The following is a 27,799-nucleotide window of genomic DNA, read 5'->3' as shown; positions in this document are numbered from 1 at the left end:
CTAGGGACAGTGAATCCCCCTCTCTGAGCCACAAGGTGAAAAGTCACTTTGGGCCCCAAAAGAGACCAGGCCATGGGGGCACAGGGTGGGTGGCTGCCCCTGTGCCCTGAGAGGGTGGCTCAACTCCTGCCCTGTCTGGTCGCACCTCCTATCAAGAGAAAACAGGTGTCAGCCAGGCGCTTCTGCCCAGCCTGATCTCCCCTGGGGCCCCTCGGCTTTGAGGGCTCCACATGGCCCAATTTCAATTCCCCTTTCACCTTGTCTGGACCCCCATGCAGGATGGCCAGGCAGAGGTTCCTCCTTAGGCCAGCCATCAGACAAGCAAATAAGTCAGGTTTGATGTGGCGGCCAGGCAGGAACAGGGAGAATGTGGGAGAGGAGATGGGCTGAGCTGCACAGGCTGCTGGGTCACATACACATCATCTCTGGGGGAGATGACAAGGGGGGCCAGAGCAGAGGGGATCAGAGAGGGCAGGTCTAGAAAGGGAGTCCTGAGGAGCAAGGTCATGGTGGGAGGAAGGCCCAGCCTGGCCTCACAAATGCATGACCCAGCTACCCAGCTATGTCTGTGTCTCCTTCACAGACTCTAATTATTTCCCTGTGGGTGATTTTGATCCCCATCTATCTCCTCCACCTACCCATGAGCTCTGCAAGGGCAGGGATGGGGTCAGTCTTGAGCCCTGCTGTGGCTCCATGCCTAAGCATGGTGAGTGCTTATGAATGTTTGTTGAGTGACTGAGTAACTGACTCTGTGTGTATGTCTGAGAGAGTCTAGGTGTGGACCCCTCTCCCACGCCCCTCTCCGTCTCCTTCCCAGCCTGTCCCCTCCGCAGAGTGGGCACTCCCAGCCTAGGCCCCCACAGCATCGCAGCGTGTGCAAGCAGCTGCCCCACTCTGGAAAATGATTAATAACACCGTGCAGTCCCTCCCTTTGTGGGGGACAGCTGGGGGAGATTTCACACATTCGGGCCTTCCAGAAACTTCCTCCCCTAGAACCACACCCTTACCCCCCAGACCCACTCCCACAGCCTGCTGGGATTCCTCAGCCTGCAAGGGGAGCCGAGGGGAGGGGGCTGCGACCGAGGGCGGGCCCAGCTGTCCTTGATTTGTGTGGGATTTTTTCCACTTGAGATACCGGATTTGCCCGAGCACATTGAGGATGCAATTTCCTCCTGGGGAGGGACCCCTAAGAGACGTCTACCCACCTACCCCCAGAGCCCAGTTCAGCCTGGTAGGGAACAAGGGGGCCAAGAGGCCATGGGGAGTGGGGTGGGGGGGTCGTGCAGCACAGTACAGAGCTGACAGCAAGAACTTTTTAGGCGATGAAGGCTGATTCAATCCCAGCTCTACCCCTCCTAACAGGTGACCTCGGCAGGTATCCAGCCTCTCTGAGCTTCATTTTCCTACTTTATAAAACAAAGATGACACCAGCCCCCACCTCTTTGGGTGCCTGGCTTCTAAGCTCTTTATGATTAGGAGGTAGTGGACATGTGACAATGACCCTGGCACAAGAAGGGGTGCCCTGAAGCTGCTCCCACCCTGAAAGACCTAAGTACTTCATAATTCATCCTCCTGGGGGTCCAGGCTGGAGAGCAAAGGCCTCCCTAGTCTCAAGGTGTCCAGCCAGCCTGGCTTGCTGGAACCCAGGGTCTTGTTCCTGGTGACCAGCTAGATGTGGGGACACCATGGGACACAAGGGTTTGCCAGGGCAGACAATATTTCCAGCATCAGGAAGGACATATGAAGGGCCCCTTGGCAAGGAGTGGGGAGGAGCGAGGGCTTCCCCAGCCACCCTGAGTGGTCACACACATGCATGGAGCCTGCCTAGGGCTCCAGGGTTTGCCAGAAGGAGCCAGACACCTCTCCTGCACAGGGATGGCCCCCAGCTTGCTTCCAGCCACCCTCACTCCTTTCCCTTGGGTCTTCCTGGAGGGCTCAGCACAGACAGAGGGCCGTTTGCCACAGGCCCCTGCTTCTCCAGGAGAGGGCAGGGCTCCGGGTTCTCAGGATGCACAACTGGGCCTGCAAATTGCTTACCACCCACCAGCCTGGCCCAGCTCAATTTACAACAATCCTTCTTGGCTGGCAGTCCCAGCCCTGCAAAGAGGAGGGCTGGTAACAGCCTTTATACCCAAGGTGAGTCTAAAGGGGGAAGAAAGGAGGGTCAGACAGAAACAGGACTCCCTCTGTCCCCACCCCATCCCCACCTCCTCCAGCTTCACAGCCCCACGCCAGGCCTCTGGGCGTAGGAGCCTCTTGGCATCATGGGGAAGGCTGGGAATCATCTAAGAGGCCCCACATTAAGACACTGGGGCTCTGTGGCCAGGTCTGTCCGCCTGTGCCCTGGTGAGGGTCCCCATGGACTGGAAGCTGACTGTGAGCACGTTCTGTCAGAAGCAAGGGACCCGGCGCAGGCTCAGGAACCCCACGCTCTGCAGAGGGCACACGACCATGGGTGTACACACACACACACACACACACACACACACACACACACACACACACGCAGGAGTGGGGTTCAGAGACCTGCTGCCCGGCCCCAGCCACTGTCCCCCACCCAGTGTGGAGAGCCCCAAGTTTGAACCTCCCTGACACGAGTGACCTACTCACAGGTGCACAGCCAGCACAGCCAGTGAACAGTACCCCCACGGAGGGCCACACTCCATCCCCCCGCAATTCCAGGAGAAACACCCCATGCCCACAGTTGGCAAGACAGACATACAGACAGGTATGCAGCCAGTCTTGTTCAGCTGGGGCTCAGGAAGACCCAGAACCCAGAGCCCAGGGCCGAGCATCTTGGGGCAGGTGCCTGGCACTCTGCCCTGCTCCCCGCCAGACCCCTCCCTAAGCGGCAGGCTTCCTGCTCTGACAACAGGACCTTCAAAATTGACTCCCACCCCCTTCTCAGAGAACAATGACTCCTATACCAGTCAGCGCTGTCCTTCCTCTGACTCTAGCTTCCCTGTCCTCCCCCAACTTCCAGACACACCCCAGGGGCTCCGGTCTCAGAGATGGGGTACAAAAAACCTCACACTCTTGAGACTACGGGACCAAAAAGCCACTGCAGTCGGAGATGGGATGGGGAGCCCAGGGCCACAGGCAGACTGCATCTCGGGGTGAGGTGGGGCAGAGCCCACAGGGCCCGCCTCGTCTCTGCTCCAGCCTCCGGCAGTGCAGCCACCAAGCCTTTTGCAGCCAAGAAGAGCTTGTAAATGTCCTAGTTGGAGATAAAACATGATAAGACATGAAACCAGGGGCTGAACCATGGATAATCTCCACGGTTTTACAAGGAACAAATCACACCTAGAGACAGGTGCTGGGGGTGCTGAGGGCCTGGGGTGGAAGGAGCTTATAGACAGGTAACCCTCAGTCCCCTCCCCAGCAGCCTCCCCTCCTGTCTGCTTGGGAGGCCCACCAACTGTCTTCCCTGGGCTTCTTGCCCCTAAGCTCCTTAAGCAGAGCCCTAGTGCCCAGGGCCAGGGGAGAGTGACAGGTGGTCCCGGGGTTCCTGCATCCACCAGGGCACAGATTCACTCATGCAGATGTGTGGTTTGCTCATCCTGAGACTGTGCAGCCCCTGCAGAGGGAGCAAGCAGAAGGCAGTGCAGTTTGATTCACATTCACCTGATTCTACCTCGGGCAGCACCCATTCAGGGCTTCGTGTTTGGGGTAGGGAACAAGATTACCCCATTCTAGAATGGACTCTGGCTGGCCTAGAGGCCCAGGTGCAGGGGTTTGGGTGCGGGGGCTGTGGGTAATAAAAACAACATAGTTATGATTAAAACAAAACAAAACAAAACACTGCTATCATTTGTGGAGTGGGAAATCAAGACAGTGGGGGGGTTCTGTGGAGCCTCAGCAAGCAGAGCCAGTGGGAACCCCTGAGGGAAGTTACCTGGTCTGATGATTATTTTGCAAAGACCACACCGGTTGGGACAGCTGAGAGCTGTCACTATTGTGGGGGAGAGAAATGGGCAAAGATGCATGGGAAGTGGAACTCCAGGACATGGTGCTCCCGGGGTGGGCCAGGGTGGCAGCAGGTACAATGAAGGCGTGGAAGGGCCACAGCCAGAGGAGGTTGGGGGCATCAGAGCAGGCGGGTCCCACCCAGCTGCCCTGGAGAAGGGGCTGAGGCTTGGCTGGGGCTGGGAGCGTCCTGTCTCCACCTTCCCCCAGCCCTCAGCTCTGTCCCGCTCCTGCTGACTCCGGAGGGGGCACCCTGGGCCTCGACTGCTCGCCCCGCACTAGTCACCGTCTTGAAGCCCACCGTATGCGGCCCCACCATCACCGGTCGCCGCACCCTCGTACGCCAAGAGGCCTCGGCCTGTGTGCCGGGCACTGGCATGTTGGGCGGGCGCGACCTGGGGGCCAGGTGATGCCGGCGCCGACCACTGGGTGCCGCGGGGAAGCGCTGCCGGGGCGCGGGGCTGGGCTGGGACAGTGCGGGTCGCGGGCGTCACGAGGGGCACCGGGTCGGGCTGGGGCCGGGGCGCAGGACGGCAGAGTAGGGGACGCGGAGCCGGGCTGGGGTGCGAGGCCACTGGGGCGCGAAGCGCGGTTAGGGCGCGAGGACCCGGCCCGAGTGGGGGTCACAGGAAGGGGCGCGGCGTGCGGGGAGCTGGGCGCTGGGACCCGCCCAGACCGTCAGAGCTGTCGCCGCAGCGACCCCGGCGGCACCATGGGGAACTGCAGCACCGCTCAGGCCCCAGCGCTCCTGGGGCCTGAGCGGCCCCTGCTGGTCCGTCCTGCACACGGTCCCTAGGCCCACTCCCAGAGGAGGGGGCCTTGAGGAACGGTTGACTCAGAAGGGGGTCATAGCGCTAGGCCCCCTACCAGGGCCTTGTACGGGGGTGGGGGCACGGTGGATGACTTGGCGGTGACCGCAGACTTCTCCGGGCTGCCACTTCCACTTGCCGGCCCTGCCCACGTGCCCGCATGAGGTCAGGGGGTCCTGAGACCTACCCACAGGACCTGCCCTGAGCAGCACTCCCCCCAGGGTCACGGCTTTCCCTGGCAATTGTCACTCAGAAGAAAGGAAAGCCTTGGATGAGCGGAAGTCCCAGTCATTGTCAATTCACTTGTCTGTCCCACGTTTATTGAGCTCCCCTCTGAGCCGGTCCCTGCCTCCAGGCTGGGGATCAGCAGAGTCCCAGACAGATTTCTTCTTTCTCCCACTGGTCCGCTGCCCAAGGTGCCCTGCTCTGCCGTGCTGTGCCTGGGCCTGCTGGCTGCTGTTGGCTGGTGTCGGCAGAGCACTAGGAGCTGTCTGCTCCCAAATGCAACACTTGGCTCCGAAGGTCGTGTCCTAGGGGCTCCACCTGGCAAGGAAGGGGGCACGGGTAGGGAGCAGAGGGGGATGGGCTCTCAAAGAGCCTTTTGTTTCTCAAGAAGCAACTGGGGCTGCAAGCCAGAGGTTATGATGTAACCCAGCAGCGGGGGGAGGGGTGGGTGACATGATTCTACCTAGCCCTTGGCAGAGACACTGCCCGGGGCCATCCATTTCCAGGCTCACGATGTGAGGGGACCTCGGGGTCCTGGGGCTCACCCTCCTCATTCCCCTTCTCCAAGGACACTGCTTGCCAGCTCCCACCACCCCAGTTAACCACCATGTACAAATGAGCGTGGGGCTCCTGGGGTGCAGGCAGCCAGGCACTGCTGCTCACAGCTCCCCTACCAGTCTCACCAGCCCCAGCCCCAGTCCACCTGGGCACCAGCAGATCTTCCATCCAACCCCGCTACAGGTCTGAGCCCAGAGAGGCACCCCCAGGGGCATGGCCTGGACACATTGGCCCAGTTTGCAGGAGTAGGCCAGCCTACTCTTGGGCCGAGTTCACGCTCAGGGAGCCCCCTGGGCCAGTATGCAGAGCCAGGAGTGCTGGGAGAGGTGAGCAAAGTCCAAGGTCCATCCTGGCCCTGGGGCCGAGATTCCTGCTGACCATTCAGCTGGCTTCCTCCCCACCCCTAGCCACCTTCAACATGCTTGCTGACCTCAGACTACAGTCAACAGGTGGTCGCGACCTTCCCAGAGCCACCGTTTGTCATTGGGGGTGAAGAAGAGAGGAAACGGACAGGTGTGGACAGAGAGGACCTGAGGCTGAGCGGTCTCAGGCAAGTCCCGCCCCCTCTCTGAGCCTCCTGTTCCTCCCCTGGAGAATGAGTACCTGCCCCACCAGGGTTAGGGTAGAGCTTCAGCACCGTGATGCCCATGAAGACACACTAAGCACTCAATAACTGCTCACCTACAGTGGGCTTGCCCTGGGCCAAAGCTGGCTGCTAGACTTGGCGTGAGCAGGCCACAGGCTGGGCTGGGACAGTGCCCCAGGGCCGGTAATGACCCCAAGTGACTAGGCTCCACTTCAGCCGGTGACCAGTTTGGGACACAGAGGGGAGTTTGGTCAGAGATACGAGCTGGAAACACAGGGTTCTCTGCAAACCCAGCTGGATTTTCTAGCAGCTGCAATCAGTGCTGGCCCCCAGCAGGGCAGAGATGGAGAGGCTTTCTAGACAAGGAGGCTGCCGCACTGTGGGGAGGGGATGAGCTGCAGGAAGCCCCTCCTGAATGGGGGTCCTCCGCATTGGCCTCCTTGGTGCTTTGTCAGTGCTGACCCCTCCCACCCGCCACACACCTTCCCCTGCTCAGCGGCTCAGGTCTAACTCACAGAGCAACATGCACTCAGAATCCATGCATCAACGCCACCTTCCTGCCCCACCCCCATGGCTTTCCCGTGCCCTCACCCAACAGGGAGACAGGCTGGGTTCCCCAGACAGGGGAAGGTTATGTGCACCGCCCAAGATCGAGAAGTAAGCCGGAGGCCCACCAAGGCCCAGCAGGTGAGCCAGCAGCCCCTGCACAGTGACCCTGTGCCAGAGCAGAGACCCCTGACCTGTGGCTGGGGGTCAGGGAAAGGGCAGCACTGGCCTCTCCCTCCTCCCTCCCCAGCCACACCAACCTCATCTGACCACCTCTGCCTTCACACCTGCAGGCTCCACTCTGCCCCATGTGGGATGCTCCCAGCTGCTGAGTACGTCCGTTCCAATCATGCACTCAGAACTGGAGGAATAACCGCAAAATGGGTTTGGAGACCCACTAGACACACTGTGAGATGGACCTGAGCTAAAACTCCATTGACCGCCGGGCCTCCATAAGCCCCTACTTGACACAGTTTGTGTATCCTGGAATTGGTATCAGTCCAGAGCCAGTATCCAGCAGTCCCCAAAATGTCTGATTATTTCCGTTTCCCCAATGCAGAGTGACCCTGGTATAGGTCACTTTGGAGAAGGCTGGGAGAAAGATTAACAATCTAAATTTTTGGTGATATAGCAGGGTCCTTCCTTGAGGGGTCCCACCTCTGGTTCATTCAAGGTGTTCTGGGCATGTAAACTGGCTCAAGCCTGGGAATTGAATGAGGGGTCATGACTGTCTTTATGACTCAAGTTAGACTCTTGCTCACTTGACCTAGAACTCTTCTGCTCATTAAGATCAAGTGAGAATTCAGCAGGCTTCCGATCTATTTCACTTCCAGGAGCACCCCGTCCCACTGGCCGACGCTGTAATTCTGTGGCAATCAGACTATTCTGACAGCCGCTTTGCCTCTGCTGGCCATCACAGTGAGCACCACTCCCTTGCCTTTCATCACTGAGCGCCACCACGTGGTCCTGTCACCCCGGGATCCAGTGATCCCCGTGAATTTCAGTCTTCTGATTCAGTGGCAGCAGGTCTTCTGTAATTCCTGGCCTACAGAGAAGAGTGATCAAAGAGCGCTTCTATGATGCTGGGGCTGCGCGCACAAACTTTCCTCACAATCGTGGTGAGAGGTGTGCTGTCTGGATCCTCCAAGGTGGGAGAGCAGGTCCTAAATGACAGACCCACTCTAACTTTCCTGTCTCCCTAAGCCTTTGGATCCCTCCCTCCATTGAACCAAGGCAGGTCTGGCATTACAGCTCATTCAGTGTTGGCCACTTTTTAGTCCATGTTTCAGCCAACCAACCAACCAAACCATTAGAGCCCTTTCTGATCCCCCAAGCTATATCATTAAACCCAGAATCTCTGCTTAGTGAGCCCCTATCAATAAATTTGACCTGACCCAACGTTATGTTCCTTCCAACCTTATCCCACCCTTAGTATTCATTCCAACACGTTCCCTGGATTTCTGTCAAGATAAATTGGGGGGAAGCCACCACAATGAGAAGCCTGCACACTGCAACGAAGAGTAGCCCCCTCTCGCCACAACTAGAGAAAGCCCACGCGCAGCAATGAAGACTCAATGCAGCCAAAAATAAATTAATTAAATAATTTTTTTTAAAAAGATAAATTGGGAAAATAGTGTAGTTCTCCTGGAGTACACCACACCTCCTCACGGGGCCCATTGTGCACATCCTCCTGCAGGGCCTGGGGCAGGCCAAGTCCGTGGCCTTCTCAGGGCCTCTGCATATACTGTGGGAAGCTCTTCTCCTTGCTTCTGTCACCTTCGCTGCTGACCTGGCATGACTCCTCCTTGGCATACCCCTCCCTGACCACTGGGCCCAAAGCACCAGCCCCCTAATTGCTCCCCCGCCCCCATATTCTAGCGTCTCTCTCTGCTGTAATCATACACAGCCCTTCTCTTCATCTGGCGTGAACTTACTGTCTCAACTATGCCTTAAGACCTTGAGGGCAGGCCCTGAACCAAGATGGCGGAGTAGAAGGACGTGCTCTCACTCCCTCTTGTGAGAATCACAACTAGTTGCTGAACAATCATCAGCAGGAAGACACTGGAACTCACCAAAAAAGATACCCCACATCCAAAGACAAAGGAGAAGCCACAGTGAGACGGTAGGAGGGGCACAATCACAGTAAAATCAAATCCCATAACTGCTCGGTGGGTGACTCACAGACTGGAGAACACTTATACCACAGAAATCCACCCACTGGAGTGAAGGTTCTGAGCCCCACATCAGGCTTCCCAACCTGGGGGTCCGGCAACAGGAGGAGGAATTCCTAGAGAATCAGACTTTGAAGGCTAGTGGGATTTGATTGCAGGACTTTGACAGGACTGGGGGAAACAGACTCCACTCTTGGAGGACACACAGAGTAGTGTGCACATCGGGACCCGGGGAAAGGAGCAGTGACCCCAGGGGAGACTGAAGCAGACCTACCTGCTAGTGTTGGAGGGTCTCCTACAGAGGTGGGGGGTGGCTGTGGCTCACTGTGGGGACAAGGACACTGGGAGCAGGAAGTACTCCTTGGCGTGAGCCCTCCCAGAGTCTGCCATTAGCCCCACCAAAGAGCCCAGGTAGTCTCCAGTGTTGGGTTGCCTCAGGCCAAACAACCAACAGGGAGGGAACCTAGCCCCACCCATCAACAGTCAAGCGGATTAAAGTTTTACTAAGCTCTGCCCACCAGAGTAACAGTCAGCTCTACCCACCACCAGTCCCTCCCATCAGGAAACTTGCACAAGACTCTTAGATAGCCTCATCCACCAGAGGGCAGACAGCAGAAGCGAGAACTACAACCCTGCAGCCTGTGGAACAAAAACCACATTCACAGAAAGACAGACAAGATGAAAAGGCAGAGGGCTATGTACCAGATGAAGGAACAAGATAAAACCCCAGAACAACAACTAAATGAAGTGGAGATAGGCAACCTTCCAGAAAAAGAATTCAGAATAATGATAGTGAAGATGATCCAGGACCTCGGAAGAAGAATGGAGGCAGGGGCTTCCCTGGTGGCGCAGTGGTTGAGAGTCCGCCTGCCGATGCAGGGGACACAGGTTTGTGCCCTGGTCCGGGAAGATCCCACATGCCGCGGGGCGGCTGGGCCCGTGAGCCATGGCCGCTGAGCCTGCGCGTCTGGAGCCTGTGCTCCACAACGGGAGAGGCCACAACAGTGAGAGGCCCGCGTACCGCAAAAAAAAAAAAAAAAAAAAAAAAAAACCAAAACAATTAAGAAAGTGGTCATAGGAACATACATATCGATAATTACCTTAAACATGAATGGATTAAATGCTCCAACCACAAGACACAGGGTTGCTAAATGAATACAAAAACAAGACCCAGGGCTTCCCTGGTGGCGCAGTGGTTGAGAGTCCGCCTGCCGATGCAGGGGACATGGGTTCGTGACCCGGTCCGGGAAGATCCCACATGCCGCGGAGCGGCTGGGCCCGTGAGCCATGGCCGCTGAGCCTGCGCGTCCGGAGCCTGTGCTCCGCAATGGGAGAGGCCACAACAGTGAGAGGCCCACATACCGCAAAAAAAAACAAGACCCATCTACATGCTGTCTACAAGAGACGCACTTCAGACCTAGGGACACATACAGACTGAAAGTGAGGGGATGGAAAAAGATATTCCATGCAAATGGAAATCAAAAGAAAGCTGGAGTAGCAATACTCATACCAGATAAAATAGACTTTAAAATAAAGAATGTTACAAGAGACAAGGAAGGACACTACATAATGATCAAGGGATCAATCCAATAAGAAGATATAACTATTATAAATATATATGCACCCAACACAGGAGCACCTCAATACATAAGGCAACTGCTAACCGCTATAAAAGAGGAAACGACAGTAACACAATAATAGTGGGGGACTTTAACACCTCACTTACGCCAATGGAAAGATCATCCAAAATGAAAATAAATAAGGAAACAGAAGCTTTAAATGACACAATAGACCAGATAGATTTAATTGATATTTATAGGACATTCCATCCAAAAACAGCAGATTACACTTTCTTCTCAAGTGCGCATGGAACATTCTCCAGGATAGATCACATCTTGGGTCACAAATCAAGCCTCAGTATATTTAAGAAAATTGAAATCATATCAAGCATCTTTTCTGACCACAACACTATGAGATTAGAAATGAATTACAGGGAAAAAAACATAAAAAACACAAACACATGGAGGCTAAACAATACATTACTAAATAACCAAGAGATCACTGAAGAAATCAAAGAGGAAATCAGAAAATACCTAGAGACAAATGACAATGAAAACACGACGATCCAAAACCTATGGGCTGCAGCAAAAGCAGTTCTAAGAGGGAAGTTTATAGCTATACAAGCCTACCTCAAGAAACAAGAAAAATCTCAAATAAACAATCTAACCTTACTCCTAAAGGAACTAGAGAAAGAAGAACAAACAAAACCCAAAGTTAGCAGAAGGAAAGAAATCATAAAGATCAGAGCAAAAATAAATGAAATAGAAACAAAGAAAATAATAGCAAAGATCAATAAAACTAAAAGCTGGTTCTTTGAGAAGATAAACAAAATTGATAAACCATTAGCCAGACTCATCAAGAAAAAGAGAGGACTCAAATCAATAAAATTAGAAATGAAAAAGGAGAAGTTACAACAGACACCGCAGAAATATAAAGCATCCTAAGAGACTACTACAAGCAGCTCTATGCCAATAAAACGGACAACCTGGAAGAAATGGACAAATTCTTAGAAAAGTATAACTTTCCAAGACTGAACCAGGAAGAAATAGAAAATATGAACAGACCAATCACAAGTAATGAAATTGAAACTGTGATTAAAAATCTTCCAACAAACAAAAGTCCAGGACCAGATGGCTTCACAGGTGAATTCTATCAAACATTTAGAGACGAGCTAACACCCATCCTTCTCAAACTCTTTCAAAAAATTGCAGAGTAAGGAACACTCCCAAACTCATTCTATGAGGCCACCATCACCCTGATACCAAAACCAGACAAAGATACTACAAAAAAAGAAAATTACAGATCAATATCATTGATGAATATAGATGCAAAAATCCTCAACAGGGGCTTCCCTGGTGGCGCAGTGGTTGAGAGTCCGCCTGCCGATGCAGGGGACACAGGTTCGTGCCCCGGTCCGGGAAGATCCCACATGCCGCGGAGCGGCTGGGCCCGTGACCCATGGCCACTGAGCCTGCGTGTCTGGAGCCTGTGCTCCACAGCGGGAGAGGCCACAACAGTGAGAGGCCTGCGTACCGGAAAAAAAAAAAAAGAAAAATCCTCAACAAAATACTAGCAAACAGAATCCAACAACACATTAAAAGGATCATACACCATGATCAAGTGGGATTTATCCCAGGGATGCAAGGATTCTTCAATATACGCAAATCAATCAATGTGATACACCATATTAACAAATTGAAGAATGAAAACCATACGATCATCTCAATAGATGCAGAAAAAGCTTTTGGCAAAATTCAACACCCATTTATGATAAAAACTCTCCAGAAAGTGGGCATAGAGGGAAACTACCTCAACAAAATAAAGGCCATATATGACAAACCCACAGCCAACATCATTCTCAATGGTGAAAAACTGAAAGCATTTCCTCTAAGATCAGGAACAAGACAAGGATGTCCACTCTCACCACTATTATTCAACATAGTTTTGGAAGTCCTAGCCACAGCAATCGGAGAAGAAAAAGAAATAAAAGGAATACAAATTGGAAAAGAAAAAGTAAAACTGTCATTGTTTGCAGATGACATGATACTACACATACAGAATCCTAAAGATGCCACCAGAAAACTACTAGAGCTAATCAATGAATTTGGTAAAGTTGCAGGATACAAAATTAATGCACAGAAATCTCTTGCATTCCTATACACTAATGATGAAAAATCTGAAAGAGAAATTAAGGAAACACTCCCATTTACCAAGGCAACAAAAAGAATAAAATACCTAGGAATAAACCTACCTAGGGGAGACAAAAGATCTGTATGCAGAAAACTATAAGACACTGATGAAAGAAATTAAAGATGATACAAACAGATGGAGAGATATACCATGTTCTTGGATTGGAAGAATCAATATTGTTAAAATGACTATACTACCCAAAGCAATCTACAGATTCAATGCAATCCCTATCAAATTACCAATGGCATTTTTTACAGAACTAGAACAAAAAATCTTAAAATTTGTATGGAGACGCAAAAGACCCCGAATAGCCAAAGCAGTCTTGAGGGAAAAAAACAGACCTGGAGGAATCAGACTCCCTGACTTCAGACTATACTACAAAGGCTACAGTAATCAAGACAATATGGTACTGGCACAAAAACAGAAATATAGATCAATGGTACAGGATAGAAAGCCAAGAGATAAACCCACGTACCTATGGCCAACTAATCTATGACAAAGGAGGCAAGGATATACAATGGAGAAAAGACAGTCTCTTCAATAAGTGGTGCTGGGAAAACCGGACAGCTACATGTAAAAGAATGAAATTAGAACACTCTCTAACACCATACACAAAAATAAACTCAAAATGGATTCGAGACCTAAATGTAAGACCGGACACTATAAAACTCTTAGAGGAAAACATAGGAAGAACACTCTTTGACATAAATCACACTTTTGATCCACCTCCTAGAGTAATGGAAATAAAAACAAAAATAAACAAATGGGACCTAATGAAACGTCAAAGCTTTTGCACAGCAAAGGAAACCATAAAGATGACGAAAAGACAACCCTCAGAATGGGAGAAAATATTTGCAAATGAATCAACGGACAAAGGATTAATCTCCAAAATATATAAACAGCTCATGAAGCTCAATATTAAAAAAACAAACAACCCAATCCAAAAATGGGCGGAAGACCTAAATAGACATTTCTCCTAAGAAGACATACAGATGGCCAAGAAGCACATGAAAAGCTGCTCAACATCACTAATTATCAGAGAAATGCAAATCAAAACTACAATGAGGTATCACCTCACAGCAGTTAGAATGGGCATCATCAGAAAATCTACAAACAACAAATGCTGGTGAGGGTGTGGAGAAAAGGGAACCCTCTTGCACTGTTGGTGGGAATGTAAATTGATACAGCCACTATGGAGAACAGTACAGAGGTTCCTTAAAAAACTAAAAATAGAATTACCATATGATCCAGCAATCCCACTATTGGGCATATACCCAGATAAAACCGTAATTCAAAAAGACACATGCACCCCAATGTTCATTGTAGCACTATTTATAATAGCCAGGTCATGGAAGCAACCTAAATGCCCATCGACAGATGAATGGATAAAGAAGATGTGGTACATATATACAATGGAATATTACTCAGCCATAAAAAGGAACGAAATTGGGTCATTTGTTGAGATGTAGATGGATCTAGAGACTGTCATACAGAGTGAAGTAAGTCAGAAAGAGAAAAACAAATATCGTATATTAACGCATATATGTGGAACCTAGAAAAATGGTACAGATGAACCAGCTTGCAGAACAGAAACAGACACAGATACAGGGAACAAACGTATGGACACCAAGGGGGGAAGCGGCAGGGGGTGGTGGTGGTGGCGTGATGAATTGGGTGATTGGGATTGACATGAATACACTGATGTGTATAAAATTGATGACTAATAAGAACCTGCTGTATAAAAAAATAAATTTAATTTAATTTAAAAATTAAAAAAAAAAAAAAGACCTTAAGGGCAGGCCCCGTCTGCCTTTCTCATGGCTGCATCCCCAGCACTGAAGCTAGAGCCTGACACTGAGCTCAATAACTATTTGTGGAACAAGTGAAACAGCTATGCAAAGCCTGATCCTGGGTCCTGGAGTCCCTGATGTTGTTAATAAAGACAGCAAGCCTGGGTTCTGTTTGTTTATTGATCTCTTTCTGATTACTCCAAAGAGGATTCAAGATGGAAGGGACTTCGCCCACCCTCCCTGATGGCAGGACCCTCAGAGCATGTGCAGTGAGGCACAGTCACTGTGTCCCCGGAAACGGTGAACTGTAGGCTGTGAGCTCCGGTGTCCCCAGCCTTGCACAGTCAAGGTGATGGAGCAATAGCTGCTTTCCTAAGCCTGAGTGGGGCAAGCAGCATCCACACAGATGGTGCAACAGGGTTCGGGATTTCTCCTTTCATAACCGAGAGGCCAGAGATCTGACCCCTCTGCCTGCTCCCCCAGCAGGTCACAGATCATCACCACTCTGGCTGCCTGGAAGGGTTTAGTCAGAGAGAATCATAGAGTGACCAGGGCTGGAGCAGCCAACTGGAGCCGCCCCTGTTTGCGTTCTCTCTCCTAGCACAGCCTGCTGGAGACAGGCAAGAGCTTCGGCGAGGGCCAGAGCCCATCTCAGAACTGGGCCTCACCGGGGTGAGTCCAAACAGGCAGGGAGGGGGCAGCGGGCTGAGGAGAGAAGGTAGAGGCTGCACCATCACTCTAAGATGAGCCAGGCCTAGAGCCCCCTCCCTGAGACTCCTGTGAGAGCCGACAGTGGGGCCTCCAGGCACCCCCTGGCAGCCTAGTGTAGACTTCTCCTTTTCCCAGCCTCTTCCCTTCTCCTAGCCTGTTCGGAGGCAAGGCCTCGGGAACCTTCCTGATGTTTCAGCTACCCCTCTCCACCCCCCCCCCCGCTCCCCTGTCCAAATGTCTGAGGTTCCACTTCTAAGGTGGGATGTCCAGAGTGTGGCCACAAAGCAGTGTCCATCTGGGTTGGGTGTGGGCTGCCCACCTACTGTCCCTGGGAGGCAGAAGTTTCTTTGCCTGGAAGAAATGAGGGAGGGGAGAGAAAAACAAGTCGCTGCTAACTTAGGTTTCAGACACCGTTCCCTGGCCCAGCCCACTCCCACTGCAGCCTGCAGACCAAGAGAGCTGGGAGGACCCAGACCCGCAGCCTGGGGGTGTCTCTGTGCCCAGTTCTTTCCCTGAGATCTGCAGGAGAACCCAGAGTCTGTCTTTCCTCCACACGTACCGGAGGACAAATAGCTACAAAAGGACAAAAGTATTATCAAAACTTTATCACGCACCGGCCCTCACAGACAGCCTCACTTAACCCCACAGTGAGGGCAGCGAGCAGGTGCTGTTAGCAACCCCATTTTACAGAGGATAAAACTGAGACTAGGGACTGGCCGCAGTCTTGCGGGCAGCAAATGAGGAGAGGGATTTGAGGTACAAAGAGTGCGAAGGAGTCCAGAGGGCGGCTGGGGATGCAGACAGAGAGAAATGGGTCACAGAGGAGGCTGAGCTCAGATAAAACACACACAAATGAAAAACGGCTCCCAAACAATCTAGCAGTGATAAGAATATTGCCAACAGGAGCACATATTTACCGAGCCCCTACTACACTCCAGACCCCAGTGCACTTTCATGCAGCCAGTCTTAACGGGCCTGTAAAGGAGGCTCTGCCATCACGCCCACTACACAGAAGATGAGGAGGCTCAGAGAGGTTGACGAGCAAGCCTGCAGCTGCACAGCCCCAGAACTCAACCTCCGCACCACCCTGCGCACAATCAACCAGATGCAGGAGGCAGGACATCTGCCCTTTGTCCCTGTCCCGCAGCCACCTTCCAGTGGCCCTGGGCAGCGCGCTTTGGTGCTCCCATGCTCTGTCACTGTAAGTGCATGAGAACAGGGTGCCCCTGGGCCTCTAAAGGCCTGTACATAGGCCTGTGCCCAGCTGCCGGCAGGCAAGCTCACCTTTAGGGATGAACTTCAGTGAGCTGCTGAATATTCAGAAGCGGGACTGTCCACGCTTGGGGCCATCGTTCAGGAACTCATGGCCCAGCCCATTGCCACACCTGCCACAGGACACCTGGGAAGACCACAAAACAGCCATGAAAACAGCTGCAGCCATGGCCCCTGCTGCCACCAGCACATGGGGTCCTCCCCATGCCTATTTCCCAAGGTAACTTCTGGCATGAGAGGTTGGCCTTGGCCCAGAACCTGCCCCGGAAAACCATCTTGTTTCCCTGTTCCCACCAGGACCCCAGGCTCTCCCAATAGTTTGGGGTGTCACTCCCCTGGCTGAAGCCAGAGGTCTGGAATAGACAGACCCTAGGCCCCTACAGCTGTAGGGGGAACAGCAGGAAGGGGTGGGGGGCTCTCAGGACCCCCCTGGCTGACACCTCCTCACCGCCCCCCAGTTGCTACCACCCACCTTTAAGGCTCCAGGCTGATTGTGCTCTGGACGCTTGGCCACACTGTCAGCATGGATGGTCTCGGTGAAGGCCGGCCATGGGGATGAGTGTGCGTACTTTGAGCAGCTGGAAAACAGCTCATAGCCACATTGGGCACACACGTAGATGCCTGGGGCGGAAGGGGAGGTAAAAGCAGAGATGCTGGCTCCAGCGCCTCGGGGGTGAGCACCTAAATCCTTGAACCCAGGAGAGGACAGCAGCACTCCGGTTACAGGGTGGGCTGCACACCCTCCCCACTCACCCACCCACCACCCATAAGCCTGGGTATCGGCTCTGTGGGGGAGACACAGCATGGAGCTCACATTTAGCAGTTCTGAGCCTGTGCCAGAGGCCAGGAGAGCCACTTTTCACAATTATTTCTTTCACTCTTCTTAACAGCCCTGTAATGCAGATGTTCCCATTTTACAGATGAGGAAGCTGAGGCTCAGGGATGCAAAATGCTCAGCTACAGGGTGTGCAGCCAGGAAGGAACCCAGGCAGTCTGATGAGGACACAGCTCTGCCCCTCACACACAAGCAGGCCCCACACGGTGGGGGCTGTGGCATGGCCAGCACCACCACTAGCCCCCCGCCCTTCCCACGTGGACCTCCCTCTGCCCAAAGAAGCCGTAAGGTGGATGCCCAGACACCAGCCTGCTCTCCAAGCAGGAAAAGACTGATCCCAGCAAAAGACCTCCAGTCAGACAGAGGGCCAGGAAGACAGAGCACCAGGGAGAAGGATGAGTTTTAACCTACCGCCAAAAGATCACCCTGAGAGGGGAAAAAGAAAGGTTGCAAAACTGACTCGCAGAACAGGAAACTGCTTGGGGGTCACTCGAGGGGTACTGAGTCACCCTTCGCCCCCTGCCTGGCCTGGAGACAGCCTGCCCTGGAGTCTGTGACCTACTCAGCCTTTACCAGTAACTTGAGGAAGAAAAGAGGAAACGGGAGCTGCTGTGGGAGTGGAGTTTCCAGCTTGGCAGAGTAGCCTGAGGACAACCCGGAGTCCCACAGCCAGAGAGTCTGAAGGGAGGACTTTGCCCAGAGGGTCCTATGTCACAGCTGGCTCACAGAGACCAGGGTGTCACATCCCAGCTCCCTCGAGGGCTGACACCCAACAAATCCCACCCAGGGGTAGGTCGCTGCCCTAGTCTTGCCTGTGGACATATTTTTACCAAATTAGTCCATGACCAGGCAGCACAGCCCAGAAGGGGATTCATCTGGGCCTCTCAAAGCCTGGGCCCAGGGCTGACTGCCGGCCATGCCCCCAAACCAACCACTCACCCCCTACCTTCCACCCCTCCTACCTGACCCAGGCTGTCCAGTCAAACTTCACTGGCCATTGGCAGCCTGGCAGCACTCCTGGTTACCCAAATCTGGGGCCCTGGGCAGGTGGGGTAGGCACCCAGGCGGTCACATTTGGATCCCAACAAGACGTGCTTTCCAGCTTACCCCGCAGGTCTGGGGCACCGGGGAGAAGAAAGGGCTGGAGTAATATCAGGAGGATGCCCCAAGGAGAGGCAGGCCAGTCACAGGAGCTGCCCCTGGACAAGACCTTCCACCGCCTCCCCCTAAAGTTCCGATCCTGACCCGGATACCCGCAACGGCGTCACCACCCCCATACCTTGACCCCGCAGATTTCCTCGGAAAAGGCCACGCTCACACTCAAGTTCTGTTGTCCTCGAGGACAGCGACACCCTCTCTCCAATGTCCCTCTCCCCTCAAGTACCCCTACTCTCCGGAACCCCCAACTCCTCCCTTCTCTGTATCCCCTTTATCCACATGCGTTCCTCCCCGCGCGGTCACACTCGGCCCCCGTTCCCGGGACTCCGGGGCTCCATCGCCACCCGGAGGGCTGCGACGCCCCCTCTAATACGCGTCCCCGCCCCCGCTGTCCTCCAGGAGGTCACAGGTCGTACCCGGCTCAAAGTGGTTCTGGAAAACCTCGCCCCCGAAGAAGCTGCAGAACGACATGGCGCCGGCGGGACCGCTGCACGATCGCCGCCTCCAACAGATCCGAGGCCACAGACCTACAACCTGGTGCTTGTGCCCGCCTCCTGCCCCGCCTCCCGAGAACCAATCCCACTCGGATTCCGGACCTGCCCCGGCGCCCTAGGCCGCGCCCCCCAAGGGGACCAATCACGTCCAGAGGTGCGAGACACCCTCGCAGGGCCCGCCTCCCGTTGACCCGCCCTTTCCACGGACCAATCCCATCCCGGGACTAGGGTTCCGGCTTCCGCCTCCAGGAGGCCCCGCCCCCTCCCGAGGACCTGCCCCCTCCGTCTTCCAGCAGGCCCCGCCCACCACTAAGGACCACTCCTGAGCGGTCCCCGCGGCCCCGCCCCTGCCCCCCTGCCCCACCCCAGCCCCTAGCAGCAGGGCGGGGCGCTGAGCTGCGCTGGGTTTGGGGTGGCTGTCGCGGTGCACCACACTGAGCCGCGTACGCTCTCGTCGTTTCCCGGCGCTTAAGCCCCGGGCTGCCGGCCGTTGACCAGCCTTTCCGCGCCCCCCAACTCTGAGACACCGCGGGAAGAGTTGTCTCTGGCTTTTATTAGACAAGGGGACAGGCGGGGGTTGCGCCGCGCTTTTTTCAGGCTCCCTCCATCCCATCCTGCCTACAAGTCTCCCGAGGTTTCCGGCTTTTCCTTCTCAAGATGCTTCTTCTGGGGACCCTGGTGGGAGAGGGACAGGAGGAGCGTTAGTCACAGGGGTCTAACCAGCCGCCTGGGTTACGCGGAGTCGGCCCTGTGCCCTCTCCCACTTGTTCCTCCCCTACTTCCTTTCTGGCAAGAATCAGTGCCCAGGACTGGACCCCTAAAAGCCCCCTCCTGTGGATGAGTGCAGGGACATGCGTGCCACCCCCATCTGCTCAGCTTCCCCGCTCTGGGGCAGGTAGGATGTGGTGTCAGAGCCCCAGAGAGCAAGGCTGGTGGGCTCACCATGAAGACCCTCTTCTCTTGGGCTGTCTGGAAGCGGCCATGGCCAAACTTGGAGGTGGTGTCAATGAACTTGAGCTCGATGTTCTCCAGGGCCCTGCGGCTGTGGTGCACCAGGAGGGACTGTGGCCGGTGGGAGAGGGGAGCTGTCACCGTGGGAGGTCCCCACTCAGCCCCTCCCATTACCCCCAGTCAGGAAGGTCTTGCTCACCCAGATTCTGTTAGAACCTCTCCCTCTTTGCTTTCCCCATCCCCACCCCTCCTGAAGCAGGCTGGAGGACAGGGTAGGCCAGCCGCCCAACTCCCCCAAGGCCCATGGGGCTCCCACTCCCCAGCTCACCACCTGGCACTGACCTTCCTCAGCGTGATGACCCTCTTCTTGGTGCCCGCGATGCAACCTTTCAGCATGATGAAGTCATTGTTGACTTCCCCGTAGTGGGGGAAGCCACCCTGTGGGAAGGTGAGTCCAGGAAAGGGGCTGCTGGGTTAGGAGGCAGCTGGAGGCCCTAGGAGAATTCCCCTGGCCTAGGGTGACATTCTCAATCACTAATCAGGGCAGCATCTGAGCCACACCCTAAGTCCTTCCCGTGATTATCTTATTTAAAAATCTGTATTTTACAGAGGAGGAAACTGAGGCTCAGAGGGGTGAAGTCACTTGCTCCAGGCCCCGCAGCTGCTACCCACTGCAGCTGGAGTTTGAGCCCAGGCAGCCTGACTCCAAGGCCACAGTCAGAGCTGTTGCACTCCGCACCCTGTGACAGCAGCTGGAGGATGAGCTGTCTGCAGTGGTGGCTCTGAGGATGCAGAAACAGCAGGGGTTTGGTCCACCAGGTGGTCCACCCTGTAGCCTGAGCTCTTGGGAGAGGGCAGCACCCCACAGGCCTGCCCCACAGCCAAACTGGCGGCCCACCCTCACCAGTGGTGTGATGGATTTGTCGGTCACATCGTAGCTGGTGGATGCGTTGTTCTTAACCACCTTCCCGTCCTCCGTGTGCAGCCCCCGACCAATGCGGTAGATCTGCTAGGAGCACAGGGCACATTGGGGACAGCAGGTAGCCTCTGGGGCTGGCAAGATGCCCACACCCATCAGAATGTGGGCTTAGACCCAGGCGCTGGTGGGGGCATTTCAGAGCCTTAGGGGGCCAGGCAGCATCTGGGTCATGCACCCCACTCACTGGGGTGTGGTCACGGGCATCCCCCCTCAAACCAGGCCTGCGGACACACCTTCTTGTTGAGCTCTGTGCGGTGATGGTAGCCCTTCTGCCCAGCCCGGGCGATGGAGCAGCCCACGCGGGCAGGGTGCCAGGCACCAATGCAGGCCACCTTGCGCAGCCCCTTATGGGTCTTCCTCGGCAGCTTCTTGGTATGCCAGCGGCTCGTGACCCCTGCAGGTGGGAGGGGCAGGGTGGGTGGCTTAGAGGCCAGTTTGGCCCCCACCTCCTCCAGGCAGCCTTCCTGGAGCCGCCATCCCCACCCGGCCCTACCTTTGATGCCCCTGCCCTTGGTGACGGCAATGACATCAATGACCTCACTCTGGCTGAACACACTGTGCACTGGCACCTGCTTCTCCAGCCGGGCCTGGGCCCAGGCCACCTTCTCAGCCACCGTGCCGCCATTCAGCTGGATCTCCATGATATGGGCCTTCTTCTGCCGGAAGGGCAGCAGCTTCATCTGTAAGACATGGCACGGCCAGTCGGTTCCCAGAAAGTCACACACACACCCATTTGCCGATACGACATGGCCAGCTGGTGATCCCTGGCAGACTTTCACGCATGCATTCATTCAACAGATGATCCCATGCTCTGGTGTGCCTATATGCCACGTTCTGTGCGAGGCACTGGGGATGCAGCATGGAATGAGGCAGACAGCGTCCTGGCCCCCATGGAGCCACCATCTAGTTGGGCGGCAGAAACCAAGTAAACTCTTGGATAGGCCTAAGTGTTGTGATGAAATATTGAGGGTGGAGGGGACAGTTATTGCACATGACGGTGGTGAAGGAGGGCCTCTCTGAGGAGGTGACATCAATGGCAAGAAGGAACCACTAGGTGAAGATCTGAGAGCTTTTGGGGCAGAGGGAACCGCATATGCAAAGGCCTTGTGGCAGGGAAGATGGGGGGGCAGTGGTTGGTGGGACAGAAACGAGACCAGTGTGTCTGGACTGTGGTGAACAGGGAGGAGGGTTCAGGATGGTGATAGGTGAGCAGGGGCCTGGCCAGGCAGGTCTCATAGGGAGTAGCTTGGGCTTTATTCCAAGTGCAGGGTGTGACATGATCTGTTGCACATTTTTAAACATCTCTGGCTGCTGCTGTGTGAGGTGGAAGCAGGGACACGGTTAGGTCACAGCATAGGGCTCAACCTGTACTGATGGAGGACCTGTTGCATATAAGCCTCCTGGGGGGTGTGGTACAGCAGTGAGCAGGAAGCTGTGACCCCTGCCCCCATGGAGCTCAAGTCTATGGAGGGAGATGGATGTTAACCAATGACACACATAACCAGGAACTACAAGTGGGAGAGTAACTCAGGCAGGTGGGGAGGGTCATTGCTCCGGGCCTGGGAAGGCTTCCCTGAACGTTCCAGAAAAAGCCAGAGGGTATAGGTAACCTGTCAACCCACACGAAGCCAGACCCCACTCACGAATGTTGATTCACACCCACATGTGCCAGACCCCAAACAGAGGCTGCCGGACCCCCACACCCAACACTGGGCAGGTGATCCTGGACCTTTGGGGCATTTCAGGGCCTTGGTTGACTGCTGGGTGTGGCCAGTACCCCGTAGCCCTCAGAGTGCACTGATGCCCAACACCCCATCCCCGGGGCTGCAGGCGGCTGGCTGGTCAGCCGACACTTTGGGCCCATGCCCGAGGCTCACAGTATTTTTAGGCTGACATTTGCCAGGGCTCAGGGAAGCCAGGCTGAGGGAGGTTGGGCCCAGGTGGTGGACTGGCTGACCAGTGTGGACCAGGGGGTAGGGGCTGACCTGGGTGTGGACGATGACCCGGATGACCTTGCAGTACTTTTTCATGGCAGCAAAGTCCCTCTGCAGCTGCTTCTTGCCGTCGGCATCGCGCCACCTCTTGCAGGCCTTGGTGAAGGCTTTTTTCTTGCTCTTGTGCCTGAGCCGTGCACAGAGAGTGCTCAGCACAACCAGAATGGCAGCCTCTACTGCATCCTACGAAGCATGGGCTTAGATGTCCCCCTCCTCCCTCCTCCCCTTCCCAGGGGAGGCATTGCTGGGCCCCTGGGGTCCCTGGGCTGGTTCCGGGCGCCCTCCTTAAGCACAGACTGTCTTTCCCTCTCTAGGCCTCAGTTTCCTCCTCCGTAAAGTGGGTACCCTCCCTGCCTCCTGGGGCTGAGAGTGAGCAGATGTGCAGGAGCCCAGGGAAGGGGCGTGCCAGCCAGCCATGGCCACGTGCCCACTTTGCCATGGCCGCTGAACCCACTTCTAAAGCGAACAGTCAGGACTGGCCAGGCCCCACACCCCATCGTTCCTAACCCTTGCCAGGATGCTGAAAGGTGGACATCATTATCCCCATCCTACAGATGAAGAAACCGAGGTTCACAGAGGTCAGATGAGGGGCAAGTTGATCACAATTGCAGCAGCAAAAACAAGGCCAGCTGGCGTTCGCTGAGCTCTTTCCCTGTGCTGAGCACTTGACACACTCTGCTCAGCTCATCCTCAGGGCTGCCCCAAGATGCGGAGACCTCTCCTGTTCCCATTTGATGGTGTCTGTGGGGAGTGTGTGTGTGGGGGGTGAGGTGAGGTTCTAAAAGGTCAGTCAGCTTGCCTGTGGTCACACAACCTGCTCTGACACTGGGGCCCAAGGTCCTCGCCTCCCATGGAGGCTACACGTGCCTCTGCCTCCATATGGAAGGGGATGTCTGTGAGGTTCCTCAGGCAGGGGTGCCTTCCCTTTCTGGACTTAATGCCAGGGAAGATTTGAGGCCTAAGGATGCCCTTCTTTCTGATGAAAAGAGCTTGTCAGTTGGCTATTTCCCTTTTCACCCTGGCTACTAGGAAGCTTGAAACCAACTCTGACATTCCATCAAATCAGTTCTTAGTTCACCCTGAGGATGAGAATGTTTGCTTTCCTTTTTCCTCTAACTAATTTCCTCTCCAGCCCTCTAGTCCTTGTCTTTTATTGGAGGGAAGGCATCACACACTCACACGCATACACACACACACACACACACACACACACACACACACTTTTCTGCCTTCCACACACTGCTGACACTCCTCCTCCTGCCCAACCACCCAGCATCCCTCACCAGTCCTTGTAGAAGCGGCGGCGGCACTCGTCGCTGAGATGTTCCGCAAAGATGGTCTTGAAGCTCCGCAGGCCTCGTGGGGTGGCCACGTAGCCCACCACGCCCACCACCACCACAGGCGGCGTCTCCACAATTGTCACCGCCTCTACCTCCTCCCGCTTGGAAATTTCTGAACGAAACCCAGAGACAGAGGCGTGGAGGGGGGCCTCCGAGTCCCATGGGGAGTTCCATGGAGAGGGGACAGGGGTGGAAGTGCCGACCACAGCCCCACCTGCCCGCGGGAGGACCCAGCACCAGAGCCCCAGGGCTGTTGCGGACAGAGGCCCCTGTGAGCAGGCCCCTGACCTCCAGCCCTGAGCCTCCCCACTCCCAGCCCTTCTCTCCCTGCTCTGCCCTGCGTGTGGAGCCACTGCTGGGCAAGACCCCACAGGTGTCCATAGTAGCTCTGACTCAGCTCAGGTAAGGCCTGACCTGCTCCTGCCTTGGTTTCCCCACCAGACCGCCCAGGAGAGCCACAGCCAGAGCAGCGTCCCCCAAAGGGTAGGGTTGGTCATCCTCTAGGGGAGTACAAATGGGCACTATGAATGTATATGGATGAGTTCTAGAACAAAACCTAAGACTTGTCCTAAACCCATGATTTTATAGATGTTATTAATGAGGCTGATCTGAAGTCAAAGAAGTATATGCTTAAAATATATATTAGGGGAATTCCCTGGCGGTCCAGAGGTTAGGACTTGGCACTTTCACTGCCGAGGGCCCGGGTTCGATCCCTGGCCAGGGAACTAAGATCCTGCAAGCCTCGTGGCGCAGCCAAAAAATATATACTTTAGGAGAGATGGAGAACAGATGAGTGGTTGCCAGAAGGTTGGGGGGTGGCGGCTGTGGCTATAACAGGGCAACAGGACGGACTGTTGTGGGAATGGAACGTTCCAAGGTGGTGGGTACACGCATTTACACATGACAGAAACTGTCATTTACACGTGACAGAACCAGAGAACTAAATAAACACACATCTTATTCAGGAGAATCCAGCATAAGATGAGTAGGGTGTATCCATGTCATTATCCAGCTGTGACATATTACAATGGTTTTAAGAGATGTTTCCATTGGGGAAACTGGGTAAAGGGTGCGTGGAATCCCTCTGTATTATTTCTTATAACCACACTACGATGATCTCAAAACCGGAAGTGTGTAGGGGCACCTGCCCTTGAATCTTAGCTCTTACAAGTTTCATAACTGCTCTATTTCCTCATCTGTAAACTGGGGCAATGACAGATCGGTTCTTGAGGCACGGCCAGCAGTCAACGTTCTGACTGAGGTGCCCATGGGCGGGGCCTGGCCCCTTCTGGGGCTGTTTCCCCTCTGGAAGCCCAGTTGTGGCTCCTAGCCTCTGGAAGAACCTCCAGATCTTCTGGCGGTCGGGGGTGCTCGGCCCGCCCCCCAGGGGCCCCTAGAGGCCACTCACTGAGCCCTGGCCGGTGCACCTCCCGCAGAGTGTGTGTCATGCCAGCCTTGTAGCCCAGGAAGGCCGTGAGGTGCACGGGCCGGCTGGGGTCGTCCCGAGGCCACGTCTTCACCTTGCCCCGGTGCCGGCGGCTCCTCTTGTGTGGCAGGAAGCCCAGTTGTCCATGCCGAGGGGCAGAGAACTTCCGGTGGGACTGGGGACAGAAGGGAAGGGAGATCAGAGCTGGGGTCTCCCTGCTGCGTGCAGCTGGGCAGTCCCAGAGACCAGACCAGAAGTGAGCTAGAGACCCCAGGCTGAGACCTGGTGGCCCTCAGGGCCTGCATCTGTCCACAAGAAAGGAGGGAAACTTCTCCAAGGGCAGTGTCTTAGGGACAGAGCCAGCGGCAGCCCCCCTTACCCGTGGGCTTCCTGTCTCAGTGGCCTGGTCCTGCCTGTCTGGGCCCAGAAGAGGCAGATCCACACTGCAGCCAAGGCCACAGAGGCAGGGGGCCACTGCCATCTGTCCCTCTGTTTGCCTGTCCTAGGCCTGGAAGCCAGAGCTTGGGCCCCCTGCTGTCCCCTGTAATCACCTACTCTGTCACAGGCCCAAGGACCTTCTCTGCTGGGATAGATCCCAGAAGCCCACCTGCCCCTCGCCAGGAAGCTGGCGTGCTTCCCCCCAACCCCCCTCCCGCCAGCCCACTGACCATGGAGGCCTGTCCCTGCAGGTTAGGAAGGGAAGGGGCCACCTCACCAGGCGTCGGAGGTCAAGTGGCAGGGCCAGGACGCACAGCAGCCAGATCCCAGATTTAGCCCCTGGCAGGGGAGCTCTGTCATCTCCTGTGGCGGATGTGGGCTCTGGTGTCAGAAGCGGGCCTGGCCCAGGGCAGGGCGAAGGGGGGCAGCCTGGGCAGCCTGGGGGGGTGCACCTGGAGCTAGGGCTGGCACTCGTTTCCTCAAATGTCCTGGGACTGGGTCACACACTTTGTTTTCTGCTTTGTGTGACCCTCCAAAACGGGAACAACTTGGCCTGGTAGGGGGTTTAGGAACTCGGGTTTGGGAGCTGCCCTTGGGCAGCTGCCATTAGGAGTGTCTGAGTCCAGTTTGCTGGCCTTGAAGCAGAGCAGATTCCTGTGCTATCCTGAGGCTGTGAACCTGAACTGGAAAAACGGTGGGAAGATGGGGAAGTTTGGCTGTGTGCCCAGAGGATCACTAGAGCTGTGATTCAATCAAGGTCCCTTGACTCTAGTAGCTGTGAGCCAAGAACACTTAGGATACTTTTTTTTTTTAATATTTATTTATTTGGTTGCACCAGGTCTTAGTTGCAGCAGGCGGGCTCCTTAGTTTCGGCATGCATGTGGGATCTAGTTCCCTGACCAGAGATTGAACCCAGGCCCCCTGCATTGGGAGCACAGAGTCTTAACCACTGCACCACCAGGGAAGTCCCTTAAGATAATTTTTATGAACTTAAATTTTTTTTTATACTTTTTAAAAATAAATTTATTTATTTATATTTTATTTTTGGCTGCGTTAGGTCTTCGTTGATGCCTGCAGGCTTCCTCTAGTTGTGGCCAGCAGGAGCTACTCTTTTTTTTTTTTTAATTTATTAATTTGTTTATTTTTGGCTGTGTTGGGTCTTCATTTCTGTGCGAGGGCTTTCTCTAGTTGTGGCGAGCAGGGGCCACTCTTCATCACGGTGCGCAGGCCTCTCACTATCGCGGCCTCTCTTGTTGTGGAGCACAAGCTCCAGACGCGCAGGCTCAGTAGTTGTGGCTCACGGGCCTAGTTGCTCCGCAGCATGTAGAATCTTCCCAGACCAGGGCTCAAACCTGTGTCCCCTGCATTGGCAGGCAGATTCTCAACCACTGTGCCACCAGGGAAGCCCAGGAGCTACTCTTCATTGCAGTGTGCAGGCTTCTCATTACAGTAGCTTCTCTTGTTGCGGAGCACGGGCTCTAGGTGCACGGCCTTCGGTAGTTGTGGCTTGTGGGCTCTAGAGTGCAGGATCAGTAGTTGTGGCACACGGGCTTAGTTGCTCCACGGCATGTGGGATCTTCCCAGACCAGGGCTCAAACCCGTGTCCCCTGCATTGGCAGGCAGATTCTTAACCACTACGCCACAAGGGAAGTCCCTGAAATCTCTTATTTTTTAATTCAAAGATTTTATGGTTATAAAGTTCTGTAATTGTAGAATCAGAGTTTTACAGGCCTAAGATATCTCTGCAGGTCTGTGGATTTTGCATCCCTGGTTGCTAAAATTCTATGCTACTAAAATCTA

General features: G+C 54.6%; 2 protein-coding genes across 7 annotated transcripts; both read right to left on the bottom strand.

Moving 5' to 3' along the window:
* Positions 1–4,983: 4,983 nt before the first annotated feature.
* MSRB1 (methionine sulfoxide reductase B1) lies at positions 4,984–18,958 on the bottom strand. Of its 3 annotated transcripts, none has more exons than XM_067707044.1 (4): positions 18,794–18,958; positions 16,857–17,005; positions 16,397–16,511; positions 4,984–5,318 (listed from the first exon to the last, which is right to left on the bottom strand). In XM_067707044.1, the coding sequence occupies exons 1-4, from the start codon at positions 18,846–18,848 to the stop codon at positions 4,999–5,001; spliced, it is 639 nt and encodes a 212-aa protein (XP_067563145.1). In that variant the 5' UTR covers positions 18,849–18,958; the 3' UTR covers positions 4,984–4,998. The 3 variants fall into 3 exon arrangements, with proteins under 3 accessions (XP_067563145.1, XP_067563146.1, XP_067563147.1); XM_067707045.1 differs by lacking the exon at positions 4,984–5,318 and adding an exon at positions 14,563–15,463 and having other exon boundaries at positions 18,794–18,953; XM_067707046.1 differs by lacking the exons at positions 4,984–5,318; positions 16,397–16,511 and adding an exon at positions 14,563–15,463 and having other exon boundaries at positions 18,794–18,954.
* A 446-nt stretch (positions 18,959–19,404) lies between these two features.
* On the bottom strand, positions 19,405–26,336 carry RPL3L (ribosomal protein L3 like). 4 transcript variants are annotated; one of them, XM_067707041.1, is made up of 10 exons: positions 26,230–26,336; positions 25,544–25,736; positions 24,079–24,247; positions 22,787–22,922; positions 21,295–21,481; positions 21,035–21,195; positions 20,727–20,831; positions 20,165–20,260; positions 19,814–19,933; positions 19,405–19,546 (listed from the first exon to the last, which is right to left on the bottom strand). In XM_067707041.1, exons 1-10 carry the CDS (start codon positions 26,230–26,232, stop codon positions 19,490–19,492), a joined length of 1,227 nt encoding a protein of 408 aa, XP_067563142.1. In that variant the 5' UTR covers positions 26,233–26,336; the 3' UTR covers positions 19,405–19,489. The 4 variants fall into 4 exon arrangements, with proteins under 4 accessions (XP_067563142.1, XP_067563140.1, XP_067563141.1 ...); XM_067707039.1 differs by lacking the exon at positions 26,230–26,336 and adding an exon at positions 25,941–26,057; XM_067707040.1 differs by lacking the exon at positions 26,230–26,336 and adding an exon at positions 25,941–26,057 and having other exon boundaries at positions 20,727–20,828.
* Between the last annotated feature and the right edge of the window lie 1,463 nt (positions 26,337–27,799).

Source organism: Pseudorca crassidens, chromosome 15 (assembly GCF_039906515.1).
Source record: "Pseudorca crassidens isolate mPseCra1 chromosome 15, mPseCra1.hap1, whole genome shotgun sequence".
Classification (NCBI taxonomy): Eukaryota; Metazoa; Chordata; class Mammalia; order Artiodactyla; family Delphinidae; genus Pseudorca; species Pseudorca crassidens.
This window is presented reverse-complemented; position numbering and strand designations above follow the sequence as displayed.